At 39.8% G+C, this 26,495-nt stretch overlaps 1 protein-coding gene and 1 long non-coding RNA gene across 4 annotated transcripts in view; one reads left to right on the forward strand and one right to left on the reverse strand.

Annotated features, from left to right (window-relative positions):
* The window catches only part of LOC110955612 (protein kinase C-binding protein NELL1), a 393,573-nt gene that overhangs the window by 229,484 nt on the left and 137,594 nt on the right, over positions 1 to 26,495 (forward strand). For 2 of the 3 annotated variants that reach the window (XM_022200669.2, XM_022200668.2), the window contains exon 13: positions 17,789 to 17,914. The exons of the other annotated variant lie outside the window; for it this stretch is intronic. In XM_022200669.2, coding sequence (XP_022056361.1) covers positions 17,789 to 17,914 — 126 coding nt within the window. The remainder of the gene's footprint in view (positions 1 to 17,788; positions 17,915 to 26,495) is intronic. 3 annotated transcript variants of the gene reach the window in all.
* Positions 4,419 to 6,349, reverse strand: LOC110955614 (uncharacterized). The gene is made up of 3 exons (XR_002596000.2): positions 6,217 to 6,349; positions 5,983 to 6,030; positions 4,419 to 4,997 (listed from the first exon to the last, which is right to left on the reverse strand). It is a non-coding gene; the product is annotated as an uncharacterized LOC110955614 (long non-coding RNA).

Genomic DNA, 26,495 nt, shown 5'->3' on the forward strand with positions numbered 1-26,495 from the left:
TGTTTCCAAAGATTCCTGCCAGGTACAAGAGTAAATGTGTGTTTGATTTGGCTTTCATGAGGATCTGGTCTCAAACAAGTCACGTTTAAATTAAAGTCCAATCTGGCGCTTTAGGACACTGATTGTAGGAAGAATTTGTGTGCAAACAGGCCAAAGGTTTGGGGGAGTGTGAGAGAGAGATGCATTTGAGCACTGGATGAGAAAATCCACCACAGCAGCTCATTCTGGTTTGTCAACACTTTTTTTAAAGGGATAGTTTTAGGGATTAGGATTAGATTTTGGATTAAGTTGGGATGAAGGTTAAAAGATAACTCCCATATTTTTTTTCTCCATTTTCCATCATACTGACTGAAAATAAAATCAAGATAAATCTTCCACCACATTAGGCCCTGCAAATGTGCTGCCCAGTAAGCACTGATTTACTGATTTTCGGACCAAAACACTTTTCAGACACTTTTTTAGACACCTAGGTTCATATTCACCTTTGTTAGATATGCAGTTTAGACCTATTAATTTATGTCTAAAATAAACTTTTAATTTTCACCACACTTGGTCAGTTTCCCTTCTATTTGTCTTTTTTAAATCCACAGATCAGTGTTTATTATGAACAGCCAATAAAATGAATTTTACAGGCCAAATATAACAGGGAAACTAATGGGTAAAGGCTAAAATAATGCATAGCAAAACGCTAACATTTGCTAAAGATGTACTGTTTGGACTCAGTGATACATGCAGTTTAACAAAAAAACATACTGACTACATGCATGCCAGTTATCTACCATTGCACACTTACATGTTGTCTTTACTGTTTGAAGTTTTCCCATTTTATAGCTGCCTTACTAAAGGATATTTTGGTCTTTCTAACAGATTTTAAGATATTTTGCCACATGCTGCAGAAAGGTTTTGCTGATAAAAGTTTTGACTCCTTTTGTTGACACTGAGGTTCTTCTTTGGGCTACAGATGTGCTTTTTGCAGATGACATGCTTTTGTTGGCTTTATTAAACCAGGATGGTCAGAGTCAGCACCTTCAGATCTGTCTACATGGTTCTGTGCTGTAAACCAGCGGATCGTTCCCTGTGGGTACGGAGTGAGTTGCCGCCCTGAGTGAAGGAGTTTAAATATTTCAGGGTCTTGTTACTGATGTGATTGATGTGAAAATGGAGTCTCAGATGGACAGATGGATTAGTGCATCATTTGGTTGTAATGTGGGTGTTTACTGGTCTGTCGTGGTGAAGATTTATTAGTCAAACTATGTTCTGACCCTCCACTGTGGTCATGAGCTCTGGGTAATTGTTGAGGGTACAAGCAGCCAAGAAGCCCTTTGGATTGAAAGAAACCAGCTGATGTTGCTTGGACATCTGGTCATTATTCCTGTTGTGTGCCTTCCTTTGGAGCTTTTACAGACACATCCATTTGGAAGGACACCCCAGAGTCACCTTTCTGAACTTTCTGGATGGATTACGTATCTCATCTGGTCTGGAAACCCCTTTGGATCCCCCAGGAGGAACTGGAAAGCAGTGCTGAGGAGAAAGACGTTTGGAAGGACCTGCTTAGACTGCTGCCAACATGCTCCGCCTCTGGATAGATTGATTGATGGATTTATACTTTTCTGTCGCATGTTAAATTCATTTCAGGCTACCTCAAGTGACACTAGGAGCCATTTAATAACTGTTGGACAGCTTTAACTGAGCCATAATGCAATCAGTATTTAGAAGTGAATATGGGAGAGTTTCAGTGGAAGTTTGGTGGTAGTTTGAGGCTAACTGTTGCACTGAGTTGAAGGTTTGGTGCTAAACATAGGCTGTGATGGAAACACGTGTTCATGTGGCCTGAGGACACACGTCTGTGCGTCAGACATGAGAGCTGCTCAGCTGCCGTTCATGTGTAGCATTCGACCTCTCCTCCTCTTCCTCTGTCCTCCAGCTGCTCTCTGCTGTCAGGTGGAACCAGAGGGGCTGGCCTTAATTATGGGGAAGAGGTTGACTGTGACACTGATGCAGGACGTGGCAATGGTGTCTCCAAGGCCGGGGCCGGACAGGGCACGCCTCACTCCCTGTTGCCACATCCTGAGACAATAAGAGCTATTGCAGACCATCTGCTGCCATTGCCCTCCCAACAGTCCCGGGCACGGGGACAAATAATTCTGTTGGTGTATGTGTGTGTGAGCGCTGCTTCTTCCAGCCTCCTCCTCAGCTACTCTACCGTCACTTTGCTGTTCCTCCCGCTGGGCCCCATGCTGACACATCTACCTTTCAGGAAAATGGGGCACAGCAGCAGCGGGGCATGTAAAAACATTTACAAACTCAATTAAAAATGTAGGAGTTTGTAAAAAATACAGAGAAGAAAGAAAGTCTCGATGTACAAAATGTATTTTTAGTCAAACTCAAAAGCATGTTGTCTGTGTAATCCACCAGCGATTAATTCAAATTCTCTCTGTGAGTAGTAAATAAATACCATCACATATAGTCACAACAAACTCGATTTGATCTCTTACTATCTGATGCTACTAAGAAAGAGAAAATTTTAAAAGTAAGAGATTCACAAAACTTTCAAAATTTGAATTTTTCCCACGAGACGCAGGCATAAAGTGAAAACCATTCATTGTCACTTTGCTTTGAATAAAATGTGAAAATTGATGTTGAACAGCAAGAAGCACATTAAAACAGACACTAGTTTGTTCATATGAACTGCAGACTTGTTAGCAGATAATTTACATATAGAGCACATGCAAGGCTACAGAATTAATTTCAAGGTGTGTTTATTGTGAATAAAAGTGCAATATTCACTCTAATTTTATCTCTGTTTCTGTCTAAATCCTGAGTAACATGCCTGTCAGCTAAATGCTCAACTTTCTTTACCTGGAAGAGTTTCTGCTGTGAAGTAATGCTATTTAAATAAATCTGAATTGAATTAAACAGTTCATCACTTCAAGATAACTGTTGCATATTGCAGTTTGTCATTGTTGAAATAAGTTACAAATGGCCAAATGGAGGATATTTTTGTTATGGCTCTGCATTTTTCCTGGGACATGTTGCCTCTCTGCTCCTCAGAAAGGATCTTTTCTATGGAAAGTTAAAGCTGTTCACGCTTTTAGAACATGACTGACAGCTGGAGCTCCTCTACAGTGTGAACTGCTGTGACACTCATCCAGCTGCAGAATGCACCACATTAGAAAAATGTCTTCTCCTCTGATAAAGAGTCAAAGCTATAAGCACTGGGGAAGAAGTTAGCTACGACTCCTACGGCACATTTTGGCAAGTGAAACCCAGTCGCCAAGTTGCTCGTTGTGTTTGTGTGCTGTTTATATATTCTGGAACTGAAGAGTACAGTTTTGATCAGATCTGCATCTTTAAACTGTTTCAGTCAATCCAGTTTTCTTTATCTTGGGATTTTATCCAAAGCAACGCAAGTAAACCAAGAGTGAGCACAAAATAATAGGTTAGAGCCTCCAGCGTGCTGCAAAAATAACTCTTTTGCCGGCAGGATTTGTTTGAGGCAGACCCCTTATTGCAATTGTGAAATCCATGAATTGAACATATAGCAGTGATGAGGCAGAATAAATATCTGTGATGTAAACCTTTCAGAATTACCAAAATGAGAGGACTGACAAGACCCCCCACTGTTCTCTATAAAATACTGCATTTACATGTCTGAAAAGAGGTTTGTTTGCCGTTCTTTTTCTTTTCTTTACACATCATATTTAACATCCATGTGCCTTATTATGCTTGAATATAACTGCATAATTGAGTATTTCCTGTATTGTACACAACCATTCAAAAGTTTAGGGTCACTGAGAAATATCCCTATTTTTGGGGAAAAAAAGCATTTTTTTCATTGACTATAACATTTAAATAATGAGAAGTACAGTCAAGACATTCTTAATGTAGTAAATGACTATTGTAGCTGAACTCAACATCAACATCTTAAACCTGCAGTGTGGAACTTTCATCTCCACCTTTTGTCTTTTAAGTCAATTTAAACCTTTTTTAGTCATTTTCTTGTTTGGACTGTTATCCTTCCTCTGAACTCTGTTGCTTCAACCTTTCAACACTTCATAGGAAGTTCCTCTCGTCTACTCAGTCTTTGTTGCCTCAGTTGCAAACCAGTATCTTCTGGACATGTTACTGGTGCACCAGTGCAGGAATGTCGCCACACAATCCAGATTTAAAACTCTCGTATATTGCAAAATACAGAGAGATTTACCTGGGACTGACGAGCTTCATCGGTGTGTAAACAATGTGTGAAGTCATTTGGCAAAGGCATACATTTTTGGCTGCTGTCATCCAATTTTCTGGAATTAACTTTGGTGCTGTGTATATTTCTGGCATTTTGATTGCAGAATACCCATGAAGCCTCATACCTGGTGGATATTCTGGTATTAAGACCCATCAGCTCTGACAAATTCAGAGACAACGCATGATTTCACAGATTTCATTTATTTATTTATATTAAATAATGGAATTCTGCTGCCGTAATGTAACCCTCTCAGGTTGTTATGGTGTCCTACATGTGAAGAGAATAGGGGCGAACACCTGCACACCATTAGCCTCTCCCACTCTATTGGTCCCGATAGCAGCTCATTGCCTTTCATAATATGCTTTTTAATAGGTGCAGTCGCACCAAACAGTTTGGAGGACTCTGTTCTGAGGGTCGCTATGCTCTGGGGAACTCCTCCAATAGCATTTTATTTTTCCCGTTTACACCACCAACAGGAACATTAAAATGCTGTAATAGCCAGCCAGCGGTCGGTATAGCAGCATGACTCCTGTCCTACATGCAGCAAGAAGATTGGATGCTGAGGTTGAAGCCGTGTGTTTGTTGTGTGTTATGGATTTCATGATAACAGCGGAGTTGGAGAGGAGACATGTGACTTTAGACGGTGTGGTTGAAAGAGCAAGAACAGGGAGGTGAAAACTCCTTTGACATTTCACAGTACGATAATTCAATGTATTGTTTCATCTCTCAAGGTTCCTTTTGGGCTGGGAGAGGTCCAACCCTGAAGAAGAGACCAAAAAAAAAAAGACCCTTAAAATGTTGATCTAAGAACTACATTTGTCCTTAGTTTCTACATCAAGGGCTTCTTCCTCCAACAAGTATTTGAACTATAAAACACAAAGGGCAAACATCAACCACTTCAAACATCATCATTATACCTAAACTGTATTTAAACTTTTCAAGAAACATATTTTTTTCACCTATGATACAGTGGGAAATCTTTCCGGTTTCTAAAAGCCACAAAGTCTGTGTGAGGAGGATCAGCAACAGGATTTTTACCCAGAAGACTAGGGTTAGCGTTTGGTGGAGGACCAATGTTCTTACACTTTAGTTTCATTTTCACTCATTGTTTGGTTACATTTAGGGATGTTAGGAGCTTGATTAAGTTTAGGAACGAGAAATACTTGATTAGATGTAGGAAAATATCAGGGTTTTGGTTGAAATATGATCTTTTTAATGAGTGTTTAAAGCTTTTCGATTGGTTGGTTGAAAATGACCAACAGTAAAGGAGCATCATAAATGGGGAACATTTACTGATTCCAAATGTATTTTTCATCACAAACAAATGTTATCTCGTCCAAACTTTCTCTTAAAAAAGAACACAATATGCAGTCTAGTTGTAAAGGAAAGTAATTTTGTAGATACAGAGTTGCTATATCATTACATTTGATACTAAATCGATATGAATATACCATGAAATATGCATCTCCATGATCTAGACCCCTCTAGAGTTCCACTCCGCTGACAAACTTCTCGTGCATACCATAAAGTTTGTGCTCAGCTTTTAAATTGCGGATTCCTTCCCTTCCTTCTTGCTCATGCCTCCCACATAAAGTGAGACTGGCTTGTGAATAACATCAACTAATCTCATTAGTAACCTCCAAACACCCACCAGCACTAACACCTCCAAATTAAAAGTACACTCAAAATTAAAAAATATCAAAATACACCTAATGTAATATCCAGCGTTTAACACATGCACTCACGCTGACGAGCGTTACGTCCGCATCGCCGGCTCCAGGTAGCAGCTGCGTCTGCATGAGAATAACAATGAAGCTAATTAAGCACTCCCACACGGCGTTGTCAAATATTTATGCCCCAATATTAGCTCTCCTGTCAAATGATTACTGCCTGTCATCGGTAAAGTCACAACAAATGCGGTGTTGTTTCTTTGGTGTCTCACAGTCTCCCTTTAGTTTCTGCTTCTTTTAACGTCTCACCTTTTGTTCTCCGCCTGTTTCTATCTTTGCTTTCCGACACGTTTGTTTCGCGGTCGTGTTTCACTCTCTGCTCCTGTTCCTGTTTGAATGTGTCAGTCTGTCTCTCTGCATCTACCTCTGTGGCTTTTTTCTGATGCACAGTGACACGGAAAGACTGAACTTTTTGTTGTTGTTGATGATTTACCATAGTTACCAGAAACACAGCCAAAACTGTGAGGTTAAGAAAAGCTCCCCTCCTCCTCACCGAGCTTTCTGCTGCTTTCTTTCTCCCTCAGCTACGAGGTGAATGGTGACTGTTGGGGTGTCCATTAGATCATGCAGGTCTTTTGCTGGGAGGCATTGGAATTACCTAGCAACTGCTCGCTAATGCTCAAATCTGGCCAGTAATCTCAAGCATGCTCTTATCTGGCCTTGCATAAGTATGATGACCTTTCTCACAAATTTAGCTGTGTGTGTGTGTGTGTGTGTGTGTGTGTGTGTGTGTGTGTGTGTGTGTGTGTGTGTGTGTGTGTGTGTGTGTGTGTGTGTGTGTGTGTGTGTGTGGTGTGTGTGTGTGTGTGTGTGTGTGTGTGTGTGTGTGTGTGTGTGTGTGTGTGTGTGTGTGCGCGCGCGCGCGTGTTGCAGCAGCTCGACACAGTGCAAGCTAAATTACACCATTAGCTGCTGCAGACCTGGGAGCAGGAAGGTTTGTGTGTTTGTGGGAATGCTACAGCTCACAGGACAGAAATGCATGCCGCTTAAAGCAGCAGCTCTGGCAGAAACAGGGTGCAAACAAGATGTGCTGACGTGATACGAGAGAAAATGTGCTGCCTCTGCTCCTGATGAGAAACGGTGAACTTCTCAGAAAGCAGTCGTAAACTTGTTATCTTTTGTGGATTTGTGGTTCTAATTGCTTTAGGACTGTGTTTAATCAGCGGGGGCGAGTTAAAGCGTTTTGCCTGTGCGTTGCTGGCTGCTAATGCTCGGTCTTAAGGTTTACAGTCAGTTTATGAGCTGGACAAGCTGTTGAAGCAGATGCACCCTTAAACTCTGACTAGTTACCTTAGCTTAGCAGATCTTACGCACTGATGGGCCGTCGTGAATAGGGAACTCGCATTACATTCACTTATAAAGAAGAACAGAAGTGTAACTGTGAGCCAAGATGTGTCAAATGCTATATAGAATAAAATAGAATCTTTTGCTGGCATTGCAGTTTTCAACAAAATTGGTGTATTTACCCTCCTTGAAGTCATTCAGCAGTGTCCCAGAGTTTTTTTTTTCATTCATGGGTTTCATACAATAATAAAAAATGTGTCTTTTTGCAACAATCAGGCACTGAAAGCTCCAGGGAATGCTCACTTACGTTAGACCATAGTGGTCGCTGTGTTAGTAGCTGGAACAGAAGTAAAGGAAAGGAGCTGCTGCAGCTGCTCTGTGTTTGTAAAGTATCCTAAGTGTCTGTGTTGCACTTTGTTTAAAATGCAGACCAAACTTGTTCACTTTAAGAGGTTTAATGGGAACTTATTTTGGAGTTGCACGACTGACTTAAATTAAAAAAAAAAAACCCTCTCCTCTGATACATGTTTGCATGTTTCAGTAGCCAGTTTAAGTCTACAGTTTTGTTTTTCAATCCTAAAACTTAACCATTTCATACTGTGCTTCATTATGCAATGATCTACAGTTTGCCAAAATAAAATGAACCTAAATCAAATCTTCACTTTGCTTTTTGAAGTAAAATTAATTGTTTTGATCAAGTGACTAATCGGTAAAATAGTAAATAGAGTAACTGATTCAGAAAAATACGCATTAATAGCAGTCCTAGTAATGTATGTTTGCGCATTCCTTAAATATCGTATAGTATGTTGGTATTTTGGTGCTGCAGTGACAACAACGTTTGTCACATCTCTAGAAAGTTCTTAACATCACTTGGTATTAGTTTCTATTGAAGTGGCAGCTCTAAAAACTCAGAAAACTGAATTATTTTTTTACAATAATGTGAGTAATTTTGAGAAACAGCAACAAAAAAAATAGAGTTTTACATTGGAGGAGATGGAGTTTGTGTACAATGAGAGTGAGACTCGTGCACCTGCTGTAGTCTGGGGAGATCGATACCTGAAGCTAATCAAGCATGTTGTTAAACGGACCTCCATAAAGACAAGGCAAAAAGTGCATGTTCATATCTGTCCTTGGCTCAGCGCCACTGCGGGCAGCTTTTGTGCCACTTTTCCTCTGTCAGCATCTGTGTTTACCTCTCAGCTTCTTACCCCATCTGCAGCACTTCTTGATGATCCGCCTGTCACTGTCATGCCATTTCATGAGTGTGTCTGCAGACATGTGCCTGTTCTAGGATCCCCATATGCGCCTCCCGGCCTGCGTCTCCGAGTGATTTGTATGTTTGTAAAAACACAGATTCGCATGTTTGCTGACAAGCACCAGAAGGAAAACTGCTTTTATGGCTGCAACAGATAAATCAGTTCACAGTTTATTGAATGTTGTGATGATTAATCAAGTAAGAAGTTTGTGTAAAAGCTTTTTGTTTCATCTCAGTGTTTCGTGGTATTACAAGATATGCAGGTAGCTTTTTTTTCATGCCATGAAAAATGCTGAGCAGACAAAAGGAGTTATTCTCTTATTTCATGATTTTTTTTTTTGCATGGAGGAAAGTAAACTTCCCATAATTTGCATCTGCAACAGGAACATCCCGGCTGCTTTGTTTACAGGATGAGATGTGTTTTATTGCTGAGCTGACTCATTGTCTCATTATAAGACATCCCAGACTGCTGCAGTGGATTGTGTTTTTTCTCTCGCTTCTGTGATACACAAAACACCTCTCTGCATCAACAAAGCGTATTTTTAGGGTTTAAATTCAACTCTAATTTGTTAAACTATAAGGCACACGCAGCGCCGCCTCTTCCTGCCTCGCGTATGGATTTATTTTTCCGTCAGTGGGCACCCATGTGTGCATTTTTCTAAGCTTTTGCAGGAAGTTTACCTGCGCGAACGCCCTGCGCGCACACAGTCACAAAGCGCCTGTCATCTCGGTAAACTGTTCTGCTCCGTGTGACAGAAGGACTCTGTCACAGTTTCCGTCTTCACAGTGTCTGTCTAAAAAAAATCTGTCAGCGAGCAGCTCAGTGAATCGCAGCCCCTCGTTGGAGCTGCAGAATGACAGATAGATTAAACCGGCTTCCTCACACCGCTTCCTGCTTCCGATAGAGAACCCCACCGTTCCCGTTCTCCTACTCATGAGCTGTTCTCCGGCTCACAGTGTGCGTTCCTTAGGAGGCTCTAATCTGCTCCGCCAGAGCACTTCCTGCTCCGTGCGTCTTCTGGAAAGGACAAGGATGGTGATAAGGAGCTGCTGTTCTCTGAGGGCCCTCTAATTAAATGCATGAGTGGTTCTGTTTCTCTCCTCTCGCATCGGAAAGGTGTGGTCCTGCGCTCCATGTTGATTGTTGTGCTTTTGTGTTTGATGTGTTTGCAGCACGGGAAGATAAGAGGGTTTAGTCAATGACCTCAGCCACCCGAGGCCTTGGCATGCCCGTCATCGTGGAGACGAGCCCCACGTCACGAAAATCATCTCAGCCCATATTAAAGAATAATAACAGTTCTTTTCAAGTGTGTGCCAGCAGCCTAAGTCCCAACTGCTGCAGGAAGAAAGGAGCATAGTGGGAGATATCCGAGCTCACTTTCCTTCCTTCGCAAGTTGTTGAAAGCATCGCTGTGTATGAGACTCAATTATCGTGGTGTGTAATTGCTGGTTGAGATTAATTTCTTTCTTCAGAGGAGGGCATTTTCCTGCCGTTTATACTTATACAGTATGAAAAATATCGTTCACACAGGGATAAAAGTCCATCACAGGAATGAGAGGAAACTTTTTTCTCTTATCCTCATTTTACTGTGCTGAGTTTTCATATCAGAAGTGCTTTTCTCACTCCGCTACCCGTCAATCATCTGGCACACACAAGACAGTATAAGCATCCTTTCGAAAAAGAATCCTCAAAAAGTTTTACGGATAGAATCCACAAAAGCATAAGAGTGATCATCCAGAATCCTAAAATTGACATTGATGACAGTGTATAGTGCATGTCAAGCTGAGTATCACGACATCAAAGAGGCGTTCATGCATTGTAATGGCATCAAAACCTCGATAAGCTTTCAGGTTCTGCTGTATTCGCAACACAGAAACAGGATTCCTGTGCATGCAGAGATGTTGGGCTGAATGTGAGAGAAACTGACAGCACAGCAAAACCCAGTGAAGTGTGTTTGTTTGGCTTTTTATGAAGATGGACGAAGGTGAGAGTCAGCAGTCAGAGCAGACGGCAGCTGACACCATGTTACAGGATTCAACACTGTGTAGAGACATGTGTCTGAACATGCAGGTCAAAGCTTCCCTTGAATTTTTAAAGCAGTGGAGATTTTGGATCAATCAAACAGCTGCAACACTGAAGAAGCATCTGTGTTTCTTTGAATTTCACATGAGTGTCAACAGCCGTGTTTGCATATAATTTTCAGGAAAATTCGAAGCACTAAACTTCACAGTGACAGCAGAAAGTGGTGGTTTAGGCTACAATACACTTGGCAAGAAAAATAAACAGAGTAGAAGATATAAATGTCATGAACCAGAAACAAAACCAGCAGCGTGCCATCTGCCAAAAAACAAGACTAACAGAAGTAGTCACCTTTGCCATCTACAGCAGAGAAGTCATAAGATATTCTCAGCAGCTTTGCTCAACTGGGCGAGTTGGAATTCCTTTTCCATGTCAGCTGATTTTGGCCATGGAACACAGACGAACAAATGGAATGATTTTAATATATGGAAACAGCTTCGTCTTCTCCTCCTTTACCCTGCTCACCTTCTTCTTCTTCTCCTTCTCCTTCTTTTTTACCTTGTTTACCTCTTTTTCCTTCTTCTTCTTCCGTTTCGTCTTCTTTCCGATTCTTCTCCTTATTCTTCCCATTCTTTTCCTTGTTTTTCTTCATTTTCTCCTTTACCTCCTTCTTCTCCACCTTGTTTACGTCCTCTTCCTTCTTCTTCCTATTTTTCTTCTTATTTCTCCCATTCCTTTCCTGGTTCTTCTCCTTCTTCTCCTTTACATTGTTTGGATTCTTCTTCTTCTTAATCTTCTTCTTTTTCATCTTCTCCCTCCTATTCTTCCCATTCTTCTCCTAGTTCTTCTTCTTCTCCTCTACCCTATTAACCTTCTTCTTCTCCTTTACGTTTTTTACCGCCTCTTCTTCTGTCTTCTTCTGATTCTTCTTCGTCTTCTTCTGTCTTCTTCTGGTTCTTCTTCTTCTTCTTCTTCTTCTTCTTCTTCTCTGAAAGTTTTGATAGCTGATCCAACACCAGAACCTGCACAGAAACGGTATGTCCATATTCCATTAAAAAATACAAACCACATCAAGCGAACATAAAAACGTTTTTGAAAAGTGAAATATGTTTTAACAAATGTTGCTTTTTAACCTTTTCTACTGCAATACTTCAAAATACACAAAAATATATCAGTGTTTGATGTGTTTCAGCTGTACATATGGTCAAGTGTTGAGGTTGTACCTTAAAACTACAGAACACAAGATGAATTATAAACTCTAATGATACATTCATCATAGCAGAGTAGCTGAGTCATGTATGTGCTGTGACTCAGAACGATGTCAGTGTTTCAGCTTCAGGCTTGAGGTACAGAAATCCCTCAGCTGACGTCTTAGTCACAGAATGAGTCAGTACATCAATGTGCTAATTCTTTATGAGCAGAAGTAGCTACTTACTCATGAATTGCTCAGTGCAGCTCAGTCAAAACTCAAATATTTAAGAAACTCCAAAGGTACGACATCTATATATTGAACATTACTGAGTTTAACACATCTGAAAGAGAAATTAAAACACTGTAAAGTAGCAACAGGGAAGCTTTTTTACAGCACTCCAGAAGTCTAACCTCGAACAGAAGCCAAGTGATTTTTGGTTGTAAGATGACAAAATATAAAAAAAAGATAACGCTGATATTGAAAGTACAGAATGGCTTTTGCAAAGAATTGTGGCAGCTCCTTTGCTGCTAACACAATCCCAGGAAAGTCTTTGCATTGAACTGTAATCTGAGCCCAAGACGCTCAAAATTGATTATGATCCAGTCAGGAAAAATCTGCACGAAAGCTGACCTTTAGTCTGTTAGTATAACTTTGTAACTTTAAGTAGTAGCAGTACTGGTTTATTCTATGTATCACTGCAGTAATCGCAATGATATAAGCAGTAACTGACCAGCAAAACCAGAGAGTTGTTTTTTCAGTCCATTGTGTGCTAAAGAAAACTGCCGCTGTGCTTTATAGTTTTGCAATTTCATACCCTTCAATCCATTGCAACCACTTGCTGTGCAGTGATTGAGATCTGCATATAGACATGATAGTTTGTGTTAAAACACCTAATATTGGAAAACATTATTATTCTCACTCTGAAAATTAAACAACCAAAAAAAAAAACAACTGATTAGCTGTTTACACCAAGTGCATTAGGGAAAAAAACAAATTAAACATCGTATCTCTGGTGTGTGTGCACACGCCTGCACGCTGAAAGCAACGCTAGGCGCACAAGTCTCAATTATCGTGGTGTGTGATTGCCGGTTGAGATTAACTTCTGCGTACATGAAAATAGAGAGACACAAAGAACCGGGGAGAGGTCAGAGAAGAGGAGATGCTGATGAATGTGAAGATGTGTTTCAGTTGAGATGAAAATCTGTATCATTCTGAAAATGAGATCTGTATCATTTAGAGGAAGCAGCTGAGGTTAAGTCACTTCTCTCTTTACTTGTACACATGAATAAGTCATTAATGTTCTTGTTCTTGAGGTTAGTGCACGTTGCTGTTACTGACTGTTGATCAAATACCAACTCAAAATTTATTAATCTTTTAATATCATTCAGGAGAGATTTTCAAAGCTGCAGGGTTTGTCCTTGCCAGGATGATTCAAAATGCTGTTAAGATGCATTTTACCGAAATGTGTTTTATCTGTTTCACTGTGTGCCGGCTCTGATTAGGAAAAGATTTTCGTAGCCCGAGACGATCCTGTTTCAGAAATCATTTCAAAAAATCAATACACCTCTCTGCAAAGGTGGAGGACATCTGGAGGAATTGCTTTGCTTAACTTTGTATAATAATTAGGCTGCAAACATTCATAGTACGTGGTTGGTTTGATTCGTAAATTGTAAAAACCGAGTACAAAAAAGAAAACCTAAGTTTTTTAAGTCCTCTTTGAGCACCCGCAGGTGAAAAATGATAATTTTTCCTTCATTTTTGCAGAATTTGGGTACGTACAGTTTTATTTTGCTTCTGTAATTGTTTCTTTTCTCTCCGGTTTAGGCACTAGCAGTTCTGCTGAGAAGTCAATTTTTGCCTCATAGTTCAAAGGGACACAGCATTTTGTATACCGAATGTAGTTATAGACATTTTTTTTAATGAGGCATGTAGAATAAAATGATTTTAATGAAATATAAAGATTTTAAGCTTAGATTTAAGTATTGTCCTGACCAAATGGCGTGTCATGGATAGGTTAGGGAGCGTAGGGAAGTTTAAAAACTCTACAATTTTTAACCCTCAATTTCCGACTCTGATAAATGGTGTTTTTGGGCCAGTTTTGTAAACATAACATGCCTTTCAAACATTCTAGCAGATTACGCTGATCAAAGGATTAAAGTACATCAGTATAGATTTGTTTCACCTGAATGTATTTCATTTTTCCATTTTCAGCGCTGAAATCATATCCTGTATTTTTGCCTATCTCTTATACAAAATAAACCGCGGGCTAGCATAGAAGCTAAAAAGTTCACATTCACTCATTGAGACTCTCACAAAGTTGGCAGTAAAGCCAGTAGGTTTTCGGGCTTTGTTACATATTGATGTGAGGCATTAAAAAATTGAAGACCAGAAACCTGTCAGAGGTTGGACGGACAAAAGCATTGCAGAGAACCAGAAATGTGATGGAGTCTGGGACACTTTCTGCAGACAGACGAGTAAATTCTGGCCAGTACGTCATTCAAATATTGGGTTACTATTGGGTAAAAATATTTGAAACTGGATCAAAATTTGTGTCACACTGAAAGATTTGATTCGATCAGATAAACTTAATTGTCTGTCCCAATGGTGACAGAAATTCTTCTTTAGACATGCTAAAAGGCAACAGGTACTACATACATGGAAACACATTCAACAAGAAACAGACAGTGTATGCAGTGTCTATTTGTGTTTGTTCAAGAAGGTCATTGTTGAGGGGATGAAGGGGATGATTCTTTATAGATATTTTGTGACTTTGTAGTGTCTACTTGGTGGCAGCAACTGGAAAGGGTGATGGAGAGGTTCTCTGTGATCAGGGTGGCTTTCCTGATCACAGATTGATTGATGAAGAAAGGATTAGTGAGACCGCGTTGTCCCACATATCATCTGAGATTATCTTTCCTGTATCTGATTTCCAATCAGTCCTGGTGTTGCTCCGTAGGTGTCAAACTTTTAAGAAACATACAAACACAATCTGTCTGTCTGTCTCCACTGTCCGTCTCAAGCAGCAAAGTTTTAGCAAACAGAACCTGTGTTTGAGGTCGAAAGTATATCTAAATTCCATTCGTGTCTCATTTGGAGGCGGCACTTTCATCCAGTGGGCTTCAAACACAACAAAAAATTAGCTGCTCAAAGTGACTGATCAGCGGCAGTGTCTAAAACACACGCACACACCCCCACACACTCTGAGCTTATTAGACTGAAGAAAATAAAGGAAGCAAGAGACAATATGGGCAGAAAGTTGTTCCCATTAACCTCTACAGTAAGAGGTGACTCAGATAGCAGACACACAGATACAGACTAAACAATATGGAGGATCTCTCTGAGGCACACAGTCGTTCAGCTTTTTTATTTTTATTTTTTTGCTTTCTTTCTCCCAGACACACCGAGTGACGAGCTGGGAGTAAACACACACACACTCTCACTCATACATACACATGCACGCAGAGAGTCCTATCCTGCCTTATTTTTAGCTGTTCCCCTACCCAGCCCTGACCTACATCACAGCATGAATAAAGCAGCAGCAAGATGAAGAAAGTGAGCTGAGAGGGGAGGGGGAGGTCTGGAGTGGAGTGAGAGAGAGAGAGTCACACTAGCAAATCCAGAAAAATGAATTCCCCCCCCTGTGTGAAATGACAGTTCCAGTTCTGTCAGCAGACCTCACCTGCAACAATGCTCCCAGAGGAGGCTGCAGAGGGTGAACGCACACACACCAACACACACCAACACACACCAACACACTTTCAGGTGCACACAGGTAGGAAACGCCGGGGATCCAGGACCTTGGAACAACAGAGATCAAAAAAAAAAAAAAAAAAGCCCCATCATGCCTCAGACTTGACACGAGATGCTTTTCTCGCTTTAAATGAAAGCTGACAAAAGCAGCGAGCTCTTGACTTTGAATTATTGAGGCTGCGTGTCAGCGGCATCACAGGCCGGCTGTCATCACGCTTGAACAACGCTTTGGCGCCTTTTCGCCAATGAAGGGTAATCAAATGAGTGGCTTTCAGGGCGGAGTGGCGCTTCAGGACGAGATGAAAATTGGATTCAGGTACTGTTTGGCGGCCTCAAAGCGCTCAAATAAGTTCTGTGTTTTTGATGTAGCAGATCAATGCTTTTTATGCTGAAGGCCGCCGTGGCTTTGTACGCTGGAATACACGATCCGTCTCTCTTTGATTGTGCAATTCAACACCCCTACTGTACACTCTCTAAAGGATGAAATTTAGTGAGAAAAAAGAGAAAAAAAAAATACCTCTGGGTGTTGCATGTAAGTCAATTACATGTTTCATACGCATTCATTCTGTTGGAAGGCGAAGGCATGAGCCGAACACCTCAAAGCTGGAATGCATTTATTCAAGGAGAGGATATGGAAATGCTCCCGTCGCTCTCTGCTTCCCGCTAAGAGTAGCATGCAGAGTCCCTTAAGTGGTGCAAAAGGAATGTTAGCCTCAGGAAACTGGTTCTCTGCTGCTTACATCCGCATAAATACTCCGTACTGTACAAATACACACATACACATTTACAAATTTAGGCCCTTCTGCATAACACCTCCCCTGTGTGTCTGCGGTCCCATTTCATCAGCAGTCATCCAGCTCGGCTAATGCCTCCCTAAGCTCGCTGTTTTAATGCTCATACAATGTCTTTCAAGCTACATTAGGAATAGAGTCTGTGTATGAAGAGGAGATGTAATGTATCATGATATTAGTAGTGCATTATGGATGTCAAGGCAGACGCTGCTCTCCTCTCTCATCTTCAGTTAATATGTCCTTATCGCATCAACCTTTTCTTTCACTCCTTCTCCTCTTTGTGTGCTTTTTTTGTCACAGTCTCTTTGCATTTCTTTCTACTTTCTTTTTTTTTCTTTTCCTCCTTTGTGGCCTTAATTTCCTTTAGCTAGAGTGCTTGAGACGGTTTTCTATTCCTCTAATTAACCATCTGAGATCCAGAAAGCCACCTGCGGGTTAGAAAGGGCATTTTATCTTGAAAGAGGATTCCAAAATTGCGCCATTTATCATAGACGGAAAAGTAACTGTTGCTTTAGTCTAAGCTTGAACTTGTGATGTTAAACAAAAATCACTTTGTTTTATGGGTATGTGTTAAATTCCCCAAAAACGGATCATTTATACTAACCAGGTTTTGTAAAAAACAAACATTTTTCACCCTTCAGGGCAACCAGGAAGTAATTAGCTTAACTTAGCTTCAACCAACAGTCACATGCCAAAAATTTACTGACTTTTTGGCTGAACTGCAGGCTGTGTGTATACAGTGCAGTGTTTTCCTCATTTCTCATGTCAAAATTCACCAAAGATAAATCATTTGCGCAAACCCGAGTCTGTAAAAAAAAAAAAAAAAAAAAAAAATCAGTGCTTTTTGATGCAACTATGAAATTATTATTGGCTGAGATGCAAACAGCAATCAAAGATTCTGCAATTTTTAGGCTAAACTGGCCTGAACAGTATTGAAACAAATTGAAATGTATAATCAGCAAAATATGTGCAATGTAATATACAATAATATGTTTGTAACCATTTTCTAGTATTTGTAACACCTGGGATCACTTGGAAATCCTTTTTTTTTTCTATTTTTAAAATAAAAGCTATTCAGCTTTTTTTTCCTTTTCTGCTGATTTGCGTCTTTGTAACTACATCATATGGCACAAAAGACATTTTAAGTTCTCTCTACTTCTATCCACTGCTGTGCTGTTTCCATAGAGGCGCAGGACATTATATTGCAGTGAAAATAATCTGAATTTGAGTAAAAATGTGACAGGGGCTCTGGAGTTAAAGTGGGACAAAACTCCTTTAAAAGGTTGCCTTGTTTGTCTGTCAGATTGATCAGTGGATTTTTAGAACTAGCTCTGGTTGTGCAGCTGTAATTAATAGCTGTAAGCAGCAAAGGAACGCCCGGAGACCCTGCTTTTGTAACGTGATTAAAGCGTCATTGATGAAGCATTTCTGTGAGCTCCGTTTACGAGTCGCCTTAGGAGTCGGTGTGTGTTGTTTAAAGTACTGTCGGGGAGTTATTAATCCACTGCATCTGCTCTGTTTGTCCTCAGATATTGATGAGTGCGCCACGCAGATGCACTACTGCCAGTCCAACACAGTGTGTGTCAACCTGCCCGGCAGCCATCGCTGTGACTGTCTGCCCGGCTTCATCAGAGTGGATGAGTACTCTTGCACCGGTACGTCTGCAAGCACGCTAACACGCCACTGAAATGATGACTAATATGCTGCCTAAGCCAGGGCTGTCAAACATATGGATGACTTTGCAAAGTGTAAAAAAATTACAGAGGAGAAAACAAGTAATTATTGTGAAAATATTTAAAGTAGTGGTGGGATCAGGCGTGAGCTAACCGTGATGTCACTTGTTGGTTTCGATGCCGATAAATCGAAGCCCAGATTTTGCTACTTCCTGGTCGCCATTTTGGATTTTTTGGAGCCAGTGACGTAAAAAGCGTCATCAAACAGGCTGGACCGGAGAGCAACTAGGGGCAGGACCAGTCTATGGGCGGGCCAGACTGAGAGCTGATGACTCCCTTATCCCGCCCACATTTTCTGTTGCTGTCTATCAAGTATAGCCACGCCCCCTGGCTCCGCCAACTTTAACTATTTATTTAAAATTCAGTATTGATTTTTTTTAAGATTGGCCACCTGATCTCTCATTTTGACCATGAAAACTAACGGGAAAAAAAATCCTGAGCTGTAGAAAATCAAGTCTATCAATTTTTTTTTTTCCCGCTGATGAATTGGGGTCTATGGAGCAAAAGCTTTTTGGAGCCAACCCTAGCGGACGGTGTGATATTGCAAGTTTTTGACGCTTCCGAGTTGGCTTCAATTCTGGAGCCAGATGCTACGTCCATCTTTATATACAGTCTATGGGTGGGATACAATTTTTAAAAAGTATCTAATTCATTAATTATTTGTAATTAATTAATCACCATTAATGGCATTGTTGTCAAATAGCAACATTTGAGACAACAAGCAAAGTTTTTCAACTCAAATAAATTTGGTTGACTGTTGAATTGATTCACATATACGTGAAGTTAAACAACAAAAAAAGTTGTTTAATTTCTATTTATCTACATTTTTAATCTGTTTGCTATATTCACAAATTACTGCAAAGTCAAAGTGTAATTATAGCGATTATATTCAAGATTTTAAGGCTTTTTGTAAACTAAAGCACTTTCAATTTCTTGAAAAGTGGACTATTATGGGATGGGTATACCCTTTGCCGGTACCAGGACTGTCGTAGTTAAGGTATGGTGCGTCGTCCCAGAGCTCATTTGCATAAAGTAGTTTCATTTATGCGAATGCTGCACGGGAAATGGAGATCCACCACATCGCGAAAATTTTGTCGAAAATCTAAGCCAGCCATCTTTGAACTAAAATGATGACAGATTCAGCAGCTTATTCCTCGCCTCAAATGCTTTCAGAAATACTTTTTGCAGAATAGTTTTCGTATTAACAAAATAAATTTGCGACGGAGCCGCCATGTTGGTCCTACGTTTCTGCGCTGATTCACCCGTCGCATCCTATGCATCTTTTTCGCGGCTGAAAAACAGATTTTAGGTTCATTACTGCCACCTACTGGGCTTGAATGTGCATTAGTGTTACCGGAGTGCCAGAAATTCGGAAACTGATAAAGGTGCAATTAAATGCTATTTTTTTTTAACACATTTTTTTTTTCTGTACTTAATGGAAATTAACACATTTCAACCCTAGTTTAAAGACGCTGAACATTGCAATATAATGTCCGTCGGCAGCTTCAGTATAGAGTCCGGTTGTTGATGCACTGCCACAACTTTCACGCTTACTTTATGTATCAGTTTTCTACATTTACAAGGCAGAGGGACAACTTCACCTTCTTCCTTACAGTTTGCTCTTTAGTTCGTGTGGTGGTCAGGATTACTACACAGATGTGGAAATGAATGTAAATTTAAAATAATCTCTACATCTTGACAAGTTTTTTTCAATTATACTGTACAATACTAGATCGTTCAGTTCCAGATACCTGAGACTAAATGTTTTGTGCCTTTGCAGATATACTGTGATCTGTAAGTTGTAGTGTGTAAACGCTAAACTGAGGCGTATTATTGTTAAAATCACACTTCTTTTTCTTAAGAAATTTCTTGTTGTTCATAATGTTTTGTAAAGATATAGCTCATTAAATGTGAACAGAAAGGGGAAACATGTGGAGATGTTGTTAAATATAGGTTTTTATGCTCTGATTCTATTTGCCCAGCCCACTTGAGATCACTGCCTGTGGCCCCTGAACCAACATGACTTTGACACCTCTGTTTTAAGCTTTTTTTTAAAGTTAGGATACAAGAAAGGAAAGGGAATTTGTGCTTGTATTGTTAGTAGATAATGAGCTAGCTGTATAACTTTCCTTGTTAGGCTCAGACTTCTAGTTGTGGTGAAAATGTAGCTTTTTGAGCAAGTTAACGTGTCCATATGGTGTTGTTTTTTTTTTGTTTTTTTTTACTTGTGAGAAAGGCATATCATGAGCGAAATTGTCCGTCAACGTCATGGCTGTGCAGTTTGACAGTGTACTTATTAAAATCTCCAAAACTTGATCTCAGGCTTTCAGAAATTTGTACGTGACAAACCAAAAAATCCAATCCAGTTTGCAGCATTTGGTTTTCTCCGTCAATATTCTTCTTCACTCCTGTGCAGCACAGAGTAGTTTTACGGTGTTGTAGGTGAGCTGGTGTGCTCGAGCTACAGTTAATGGGAACTAGTGCTTTTTACAGGCCTTCATAGATCTGCACATTCTAGACGTAGCAGCAGTATAAAGTTACATCTAAACCAGTTTCAAGCAGAAAGGGAATATTTTAATCTGGAAAAAATATAGAACTTGTGATGAGTTTTTAGTGTTTAAATCAATGACTGTGGAGGGATTTTAAGCTTCTTTTCTGCAAAGCTCGAAGTCATTTTAATCTGCTGAATTGAAAGAAAGGGTGATCTGCTCTTATGTGTAACCGACCTGCAGCCTGTTGGCAGTTTCCCAGTGGCTAGTGAGCTGGAAAATTTCTCTTGAACACTAGTGAGTGTTTATAAGTGGTTACACCTCCCCCCACTCCCCCTCTGTCCCTTCATTACGGTGGTGCTCTGACAGACTTTCAACCTCACCAGTAGCAGCGTCGCTTGTTCTGTTGACCACTAGACTGAAATGTTGACTGATTGCTGTGAAATTTAGTGCAGAGATTCAGCCTCAAGTTAAATGTCAAAAATTAAGTCATTTAGCACCTCACAGCAGATTGCCATTTGGGTTAAATGTCTCGGCAACTCATGGACGAATTTTAGTGAAGTAGGTCTCAGAATTTTGTTGTGATTTTGAGTTATATATTTTTTTGTTTTATGACTAGAAACCTGCAAAACTAATGACCTTCATTGCAAATATACCTTTATTATATGTTGAGTGCAAATTATGGTAAACAATGCATGATAAACACTCATGACAACATTGTCAGCATTCAGCCTGACTTAAGCCTTTAGCTAAATGCTATAAAACCAAAAAACCCTAGGGAAATTTAAAAAAACAAAAAAAACATGTTATCTTTAAAACAAACAGGCCAAAATGACACAATTTATTGGAGCCATGAATTGTAAAAACAGAAAGCCTAATCAGATTTCTAACTTCTGACTGGTCATGTATATCATTCTGTCGGATTATTTTGACCAAATCTGAGCTTAAAATTTATTTTATATTAGCTCAGCACTATCAAAAAAAGAAGTGAAATTTAAAACCCATGTTATCTTTTTTAAAGGCCAAAATGACACAATTTTTCAAAAGCCGGAAACTATAAAAACAGAAATAATTATCCAATTTCCAAACTTCTGATGGCCCTTGAACTGCTCATCTGTAACATGTCATTCTGTTGGATAATTGGACCAAAGCTGACCTTCAAAATGATTTTATATGTATGATAAAAAATAACTTTTTAACTATTCTTTTAAAAAAAAATTAAAATCAACTATTTCCATCACATTTTTTAAAAACATTCGACTAAACTCGGCTAAATTGCAGGCTGTGCTTGCACAGTGCAGATAGGAGACATCTGGAAGCAAATTATAAAATGTAACTAGTAGAATATCTATGTATGTAGAGCCACAATTTGGAAACACTTGTGGTTGCTTTCAGAAAAAGAAACATTGAAAATGTTGAGTCCAGGTGTTGTAAAACAAATAATCACAGAAATTCAACTCATTTTATTTTCTCTTTTCCATGTGATTTATGGCATCATAACTGTATCTTTCTGCACAGAAGACATTTTTGACTTCTCTGCTTCTAGCCATTACTGTGATGTTTCCATAGAGGTGCAGGACTTTATATCTCAGTGAAAAATGAGCCCACAGTGAGTAAAAATGTGACACGTACAAAAAAAATTGCCCAGAAACTGCAAAATGCCCAAATACCATATCACAAAGCCACCAGCATGTCTGTAAACTCTGTATACGTGGCACAAAGACAGAATGTGGTAGAAGTAACTCTGTACTTCCATGGATAAGGAGGTACCCGTTGATGCATCAGCTGAGCAAGAGGATGAATCAGTAGAACGGGTAAACTTGGATCCAGATTGCAAAATGTTTCCTCTCTTTGTCGGTTTTACCCCTAAATAATTTCACCGCTGTTTTCGCTCTGACTCATGCTAGCGTGCAGCGATTCCTAAATGTGCTGTAAAATCGAAGAATCCATCAACTGGCGGCCACGCGGCTTTGCCACTGTGAGGCTGAAAGTTTAATTTTATTATCTGGAAATTAAGGAATGCAAACTGATGAAAGCCCTGCCGTCTGTCGTTTTTAAAGCCCGGGAGAATCAGCGTGTGATTGCTACTGATTGCAACCACTCATTTTTTAAGATAATGAAAATAATAAAACACATTGCCATTGTATTCTCTCTGACCTTCTCAGCATTGAATGTCAGGGAGGAAGCAGCGTCCCCAGAATATTTACCTACTCTTAACGAGACAATGCAAATATTCAGCCTGAAGTTATCTCCGTGGATCTATTTCTCAGCACCGCTGTAGCTGGTTTGAAATGTTTTCCTTCTGAAGGGGGTTTGGAGCGGCCCATTTTCTCCAGAGTAAATAGAATGTGTTCGGTTTGCTGCTCGGTGTTCCTCCGGAGAAGTGTTCTTTAATTAGCTCACAGTTGGCAGCCACGCGGGGACGGGGATCCATGGACAATCAATCCATTTTGCAGCTTGTAAACTGTCCTGGCTGCTGACTGGGAGCCCAAGGAGCTGCTCTCTGCATCTGCTGGGAGAGATAAATCTTGTCCCCGTCTCCCTCTTCCTGCTTCTCCTCCAGGCTTGTCCTCCAGGGTGTCACATCCTCAGTGTGAATGTAAAGCAGAGCTAGCGATCGCGGCGCGGGGAGGCCGACCGCTCATATTTCACGACGCTAACACGATTGCACGTTAGCTCCTGTAATTGGTTGCTTGTGCAGAAATCTGTATTGTTGTTTCTCATTGTCTGCATCTGGAAAGGTTTTTGGTAATGATATTGTTGGCAGTGCATTAAGGAGGACACACACAGACTGAAAACCAGCTTCTGCTTTCCCTACATGACTTCTCTGTTCTATCAAGCAATTAGCACCAAGAAAGTTAAGTTCTTTAGTTGTAGATTTAAGAGTTGTGGATGCTTTTTTGAACTGGTGTTGCTATAATCCCAGTAAAGACAAAACATTCATATTTTTGAAAAAATAGAGCCATAGTAGTTGTAATTGATGAAAAACTTGTATCTGTGCCACTAACTATGGCTGTCAGATGAATGCAGTGAAATATAAAGTTCAGTATTTCTTCCCATTTTTTGCTCCTGTCACATTTTTACTCATTTTTCACTGCAGTATAAAATCTTGCACCTTTATGGAAACAGCACAGCCATGATTAAATATGTTGTTTGTGTTATACACTGCTGTTAACAAGCCATAAATCATTAAAAAAATAACAAAAAGTTTTACTAATTTGATCATTCATTTTTACAAAAATGTAAAAAAAAAAAAAGAACAAAAATACATAGAATCAAAATGTGCAACATGTTTCCAAGTTCCCACAGCTGCTACCAGTACTGACAAACAAAATGCTGGCTTTATATATGATGGCTATTTTACTACTTAGACTTTCACTTTGGTTCTATACTTGTTTCCCATCTGCCTGAGCCTATTTTTCAGGTCAGTTTAGCCTAAAAGTTGCAGAGTTTTCGTCATGTGACCATTGGTTGCAGTTAAGTCACTAATAATTTGACAGTTGCGTCAAAGAGATTGCATTTTGTTTTTATTTTATCAGTCTTTTGTTTGTGCAAATGGTTTATTTTTGCAATTTTTTTAAAATGAGATGAGTACACAAGAAGTTGATTTAGATAAAATAGCACAACTTTGAGCTTAATCTTTGGGAACAGAACAGCACACTACACATGATTGTTGCTGGATTTTTGCCTTGTGGCTGTTAGCAGCAGCTGAGTTATTAATAGGATCACAGTTGTATCAAGGACTGCAGATGTTTTGTTTGTTTGTTTGTTTGTTTGTTTTTACAGACTTTGGTTGGTGCAAATGGTTTATTTTTGGTGAAAAGGCAAGTGCAAAAAGTGTTTTTTGATAAAATATCACCATTTCTAGCTTAAACTTTGGATAATTTCCCCAACAGAACTCCAGGCTACACATGATCGTTGCTGAATTTTTTATGCATTTTTTTATAACTGGTGGTTGCGATTGAGTCACTAATAGGATCACAGTTGTTTCAAGGACTGCAGAGTTTTTTTTTTGTTTGTTTTTTTACTGGGTTTGGTTTGTGAAAGTGGTTGATTTTTCACGTGCTTTTAAACGAATCAAGTGCAAAAGAATGATTTTGCTAAAACATCATGATTTCAAGCTTAAACTTTGGGTAATTTCCCAAACAGAACAACACACTACACATGATTGTTGCTGATTTTTTTGCCGTGTGATTATTGGCTGCAGTGTAGTCACTAATAGCATCATAGTTGGATCGAGGACCGCGTATTTTTTTGTTTTGCACCGACTTCAGTTTGTGCAAATGGTTTATATTTGGTGAATTTTAAACTGAAACAAGTCCAAAACGTTTTTAGCTTAATTTCGCCAACAGAACGCCATGTTACACGTGATTGATGCTGAATTTTTGTCATGTAGTTGTTGGTTGCAGTTGAGTTGCTGATATTTCCAAACTTACATCAGGGAATGCAGAATTTATTTATTATTATTATTATTATTTGAACAGAATTTGGTTTACGAAAATGGTTAATTTGTGGATCATTTTTAAATCGTACAAAAAGCTGAATCTATTAGTTCAAGGACCATCAGAAAGTTAAAAAAAATCCTACTTTTTTCCCCCAGTTTTAACAGTTTAACACAGTGTTTCCAGTGTAATTTGGGTGTTTTTATTATTGACATGCCTTTCCAACCCACTGCCGGGTTTGGGGGTTCAGAGGGTCAAGTGACATGAAATGGCACTGAAATCTAAAAACATAGCTCCTGTTGGCTTCTATTGTTTGGATTGTTGTGATGTTTTTAATGGGAGCACACTGTACAACGCATGTTCTGACACTTCTCTGTAGCTGTCAGTTTAAAGCTGAATCGTGACAATCAAGCAGAACTGAGATAAAACAGGTACTGTAGGAAAAAGTGTGTTTAGCAATGTGCTCGTTCCTGACTTTTTTCTTCAGTCTGTGTGTGTCTCTACGGACACCAGGCAGCTCTTACCTCCATCCACCCACCAACTTAGTTTACATCGCTGTAGGCACCAAACCCTCCATATTACAATGTGAGCAGCTCCTTCCTCACAGGGATAATAGCTGCAGCGCTTTCTAGCCAACATGCTTCACCTTTTTGCTTTGGACTCTTTCAGCCTCGTCAGTCTCTCTCTCTCCCTGCTGCCTGGCAGAGGAGGCCTGTCCTTTGTGAAGACAGAACCCTGTAAACAATAGGGGGCTGCGGTAATTGTGGTTCCACTTGATTTCACCTCTGTGGAAGCAGGCAAGCAGCTCTGTGGAAAACAGAGGATGAACGTAGAGGAAGCAGAGAGGTGGCTGAAAGTGTGAGCTTTTGTATCTCACCCTGTCAAAAATGTTTATACAGCTTTAATCGGCTCATGTTTAAATGTGCAAAATGCCATTTGGTCTCCCCATGCAAAGGGCATTTGATGTGAAACTGATTAATTAGTAATATTTAGCACTTCACTTTGCATTCCCTAGATCAATCACATCATATTCAGCAACCAAATCATTTTTTTTCACGAGTATTTTTGCAGTTTAGTCATTTATAGTATCACAATTGCATCGAGAACCACAGTTGTTTTTTTTTTTTGTGGTTGTTTTGTTTTGTTTTTTTGTACAGACTTTGGTTTGTGGGAGTGGTTTATTTTAGGTGAATTTCCAAATAAGACATGTAGAATGAAGTGATTTTGATGAAATGCCACAAATTAACCCGTTAAGGTTCAGCGGCCTGCGGGCGGGCCGTTTTGATATCTGCATAAGCATTTTTTGAAATGGAACGACACTGCCAACTCGATGATAGAAACGTTATACACCGATGGAAAGCTTAGATTCTCATGAATCCGCCGGTATAAACCACTTTCAGATGTGATTACCACAGCGGGTAATATAAACACATTTGTCTGACAAACAACGAATATCCACACGGCTTCAACGCACACAGAGCGACTCACATTTCCGGGTTCATTATTACACACAGAATTCCACAAAAACCGGCCATAATCCAACCTTGGACATCCAGACGAAACAAGCCAGTA

Source organism: Acanthochromis polyacanthus, chromosome 2 (assembly GCF_021347895.1).
Source record: "Acanthochromis polyacanthus isolate Apoly-LR-REF ecotype Palm Island chromosome 2, KAUST_Apoly_ChrSc, whole genome shotgun sequence".
In the NCBI taxonomy this organism is placed as follows: Eukaryota; Metazoa; Chordata; class Actinopteri; family Pomacentridae; genus Acanthochromis; species Acanthochromis polyacanthus.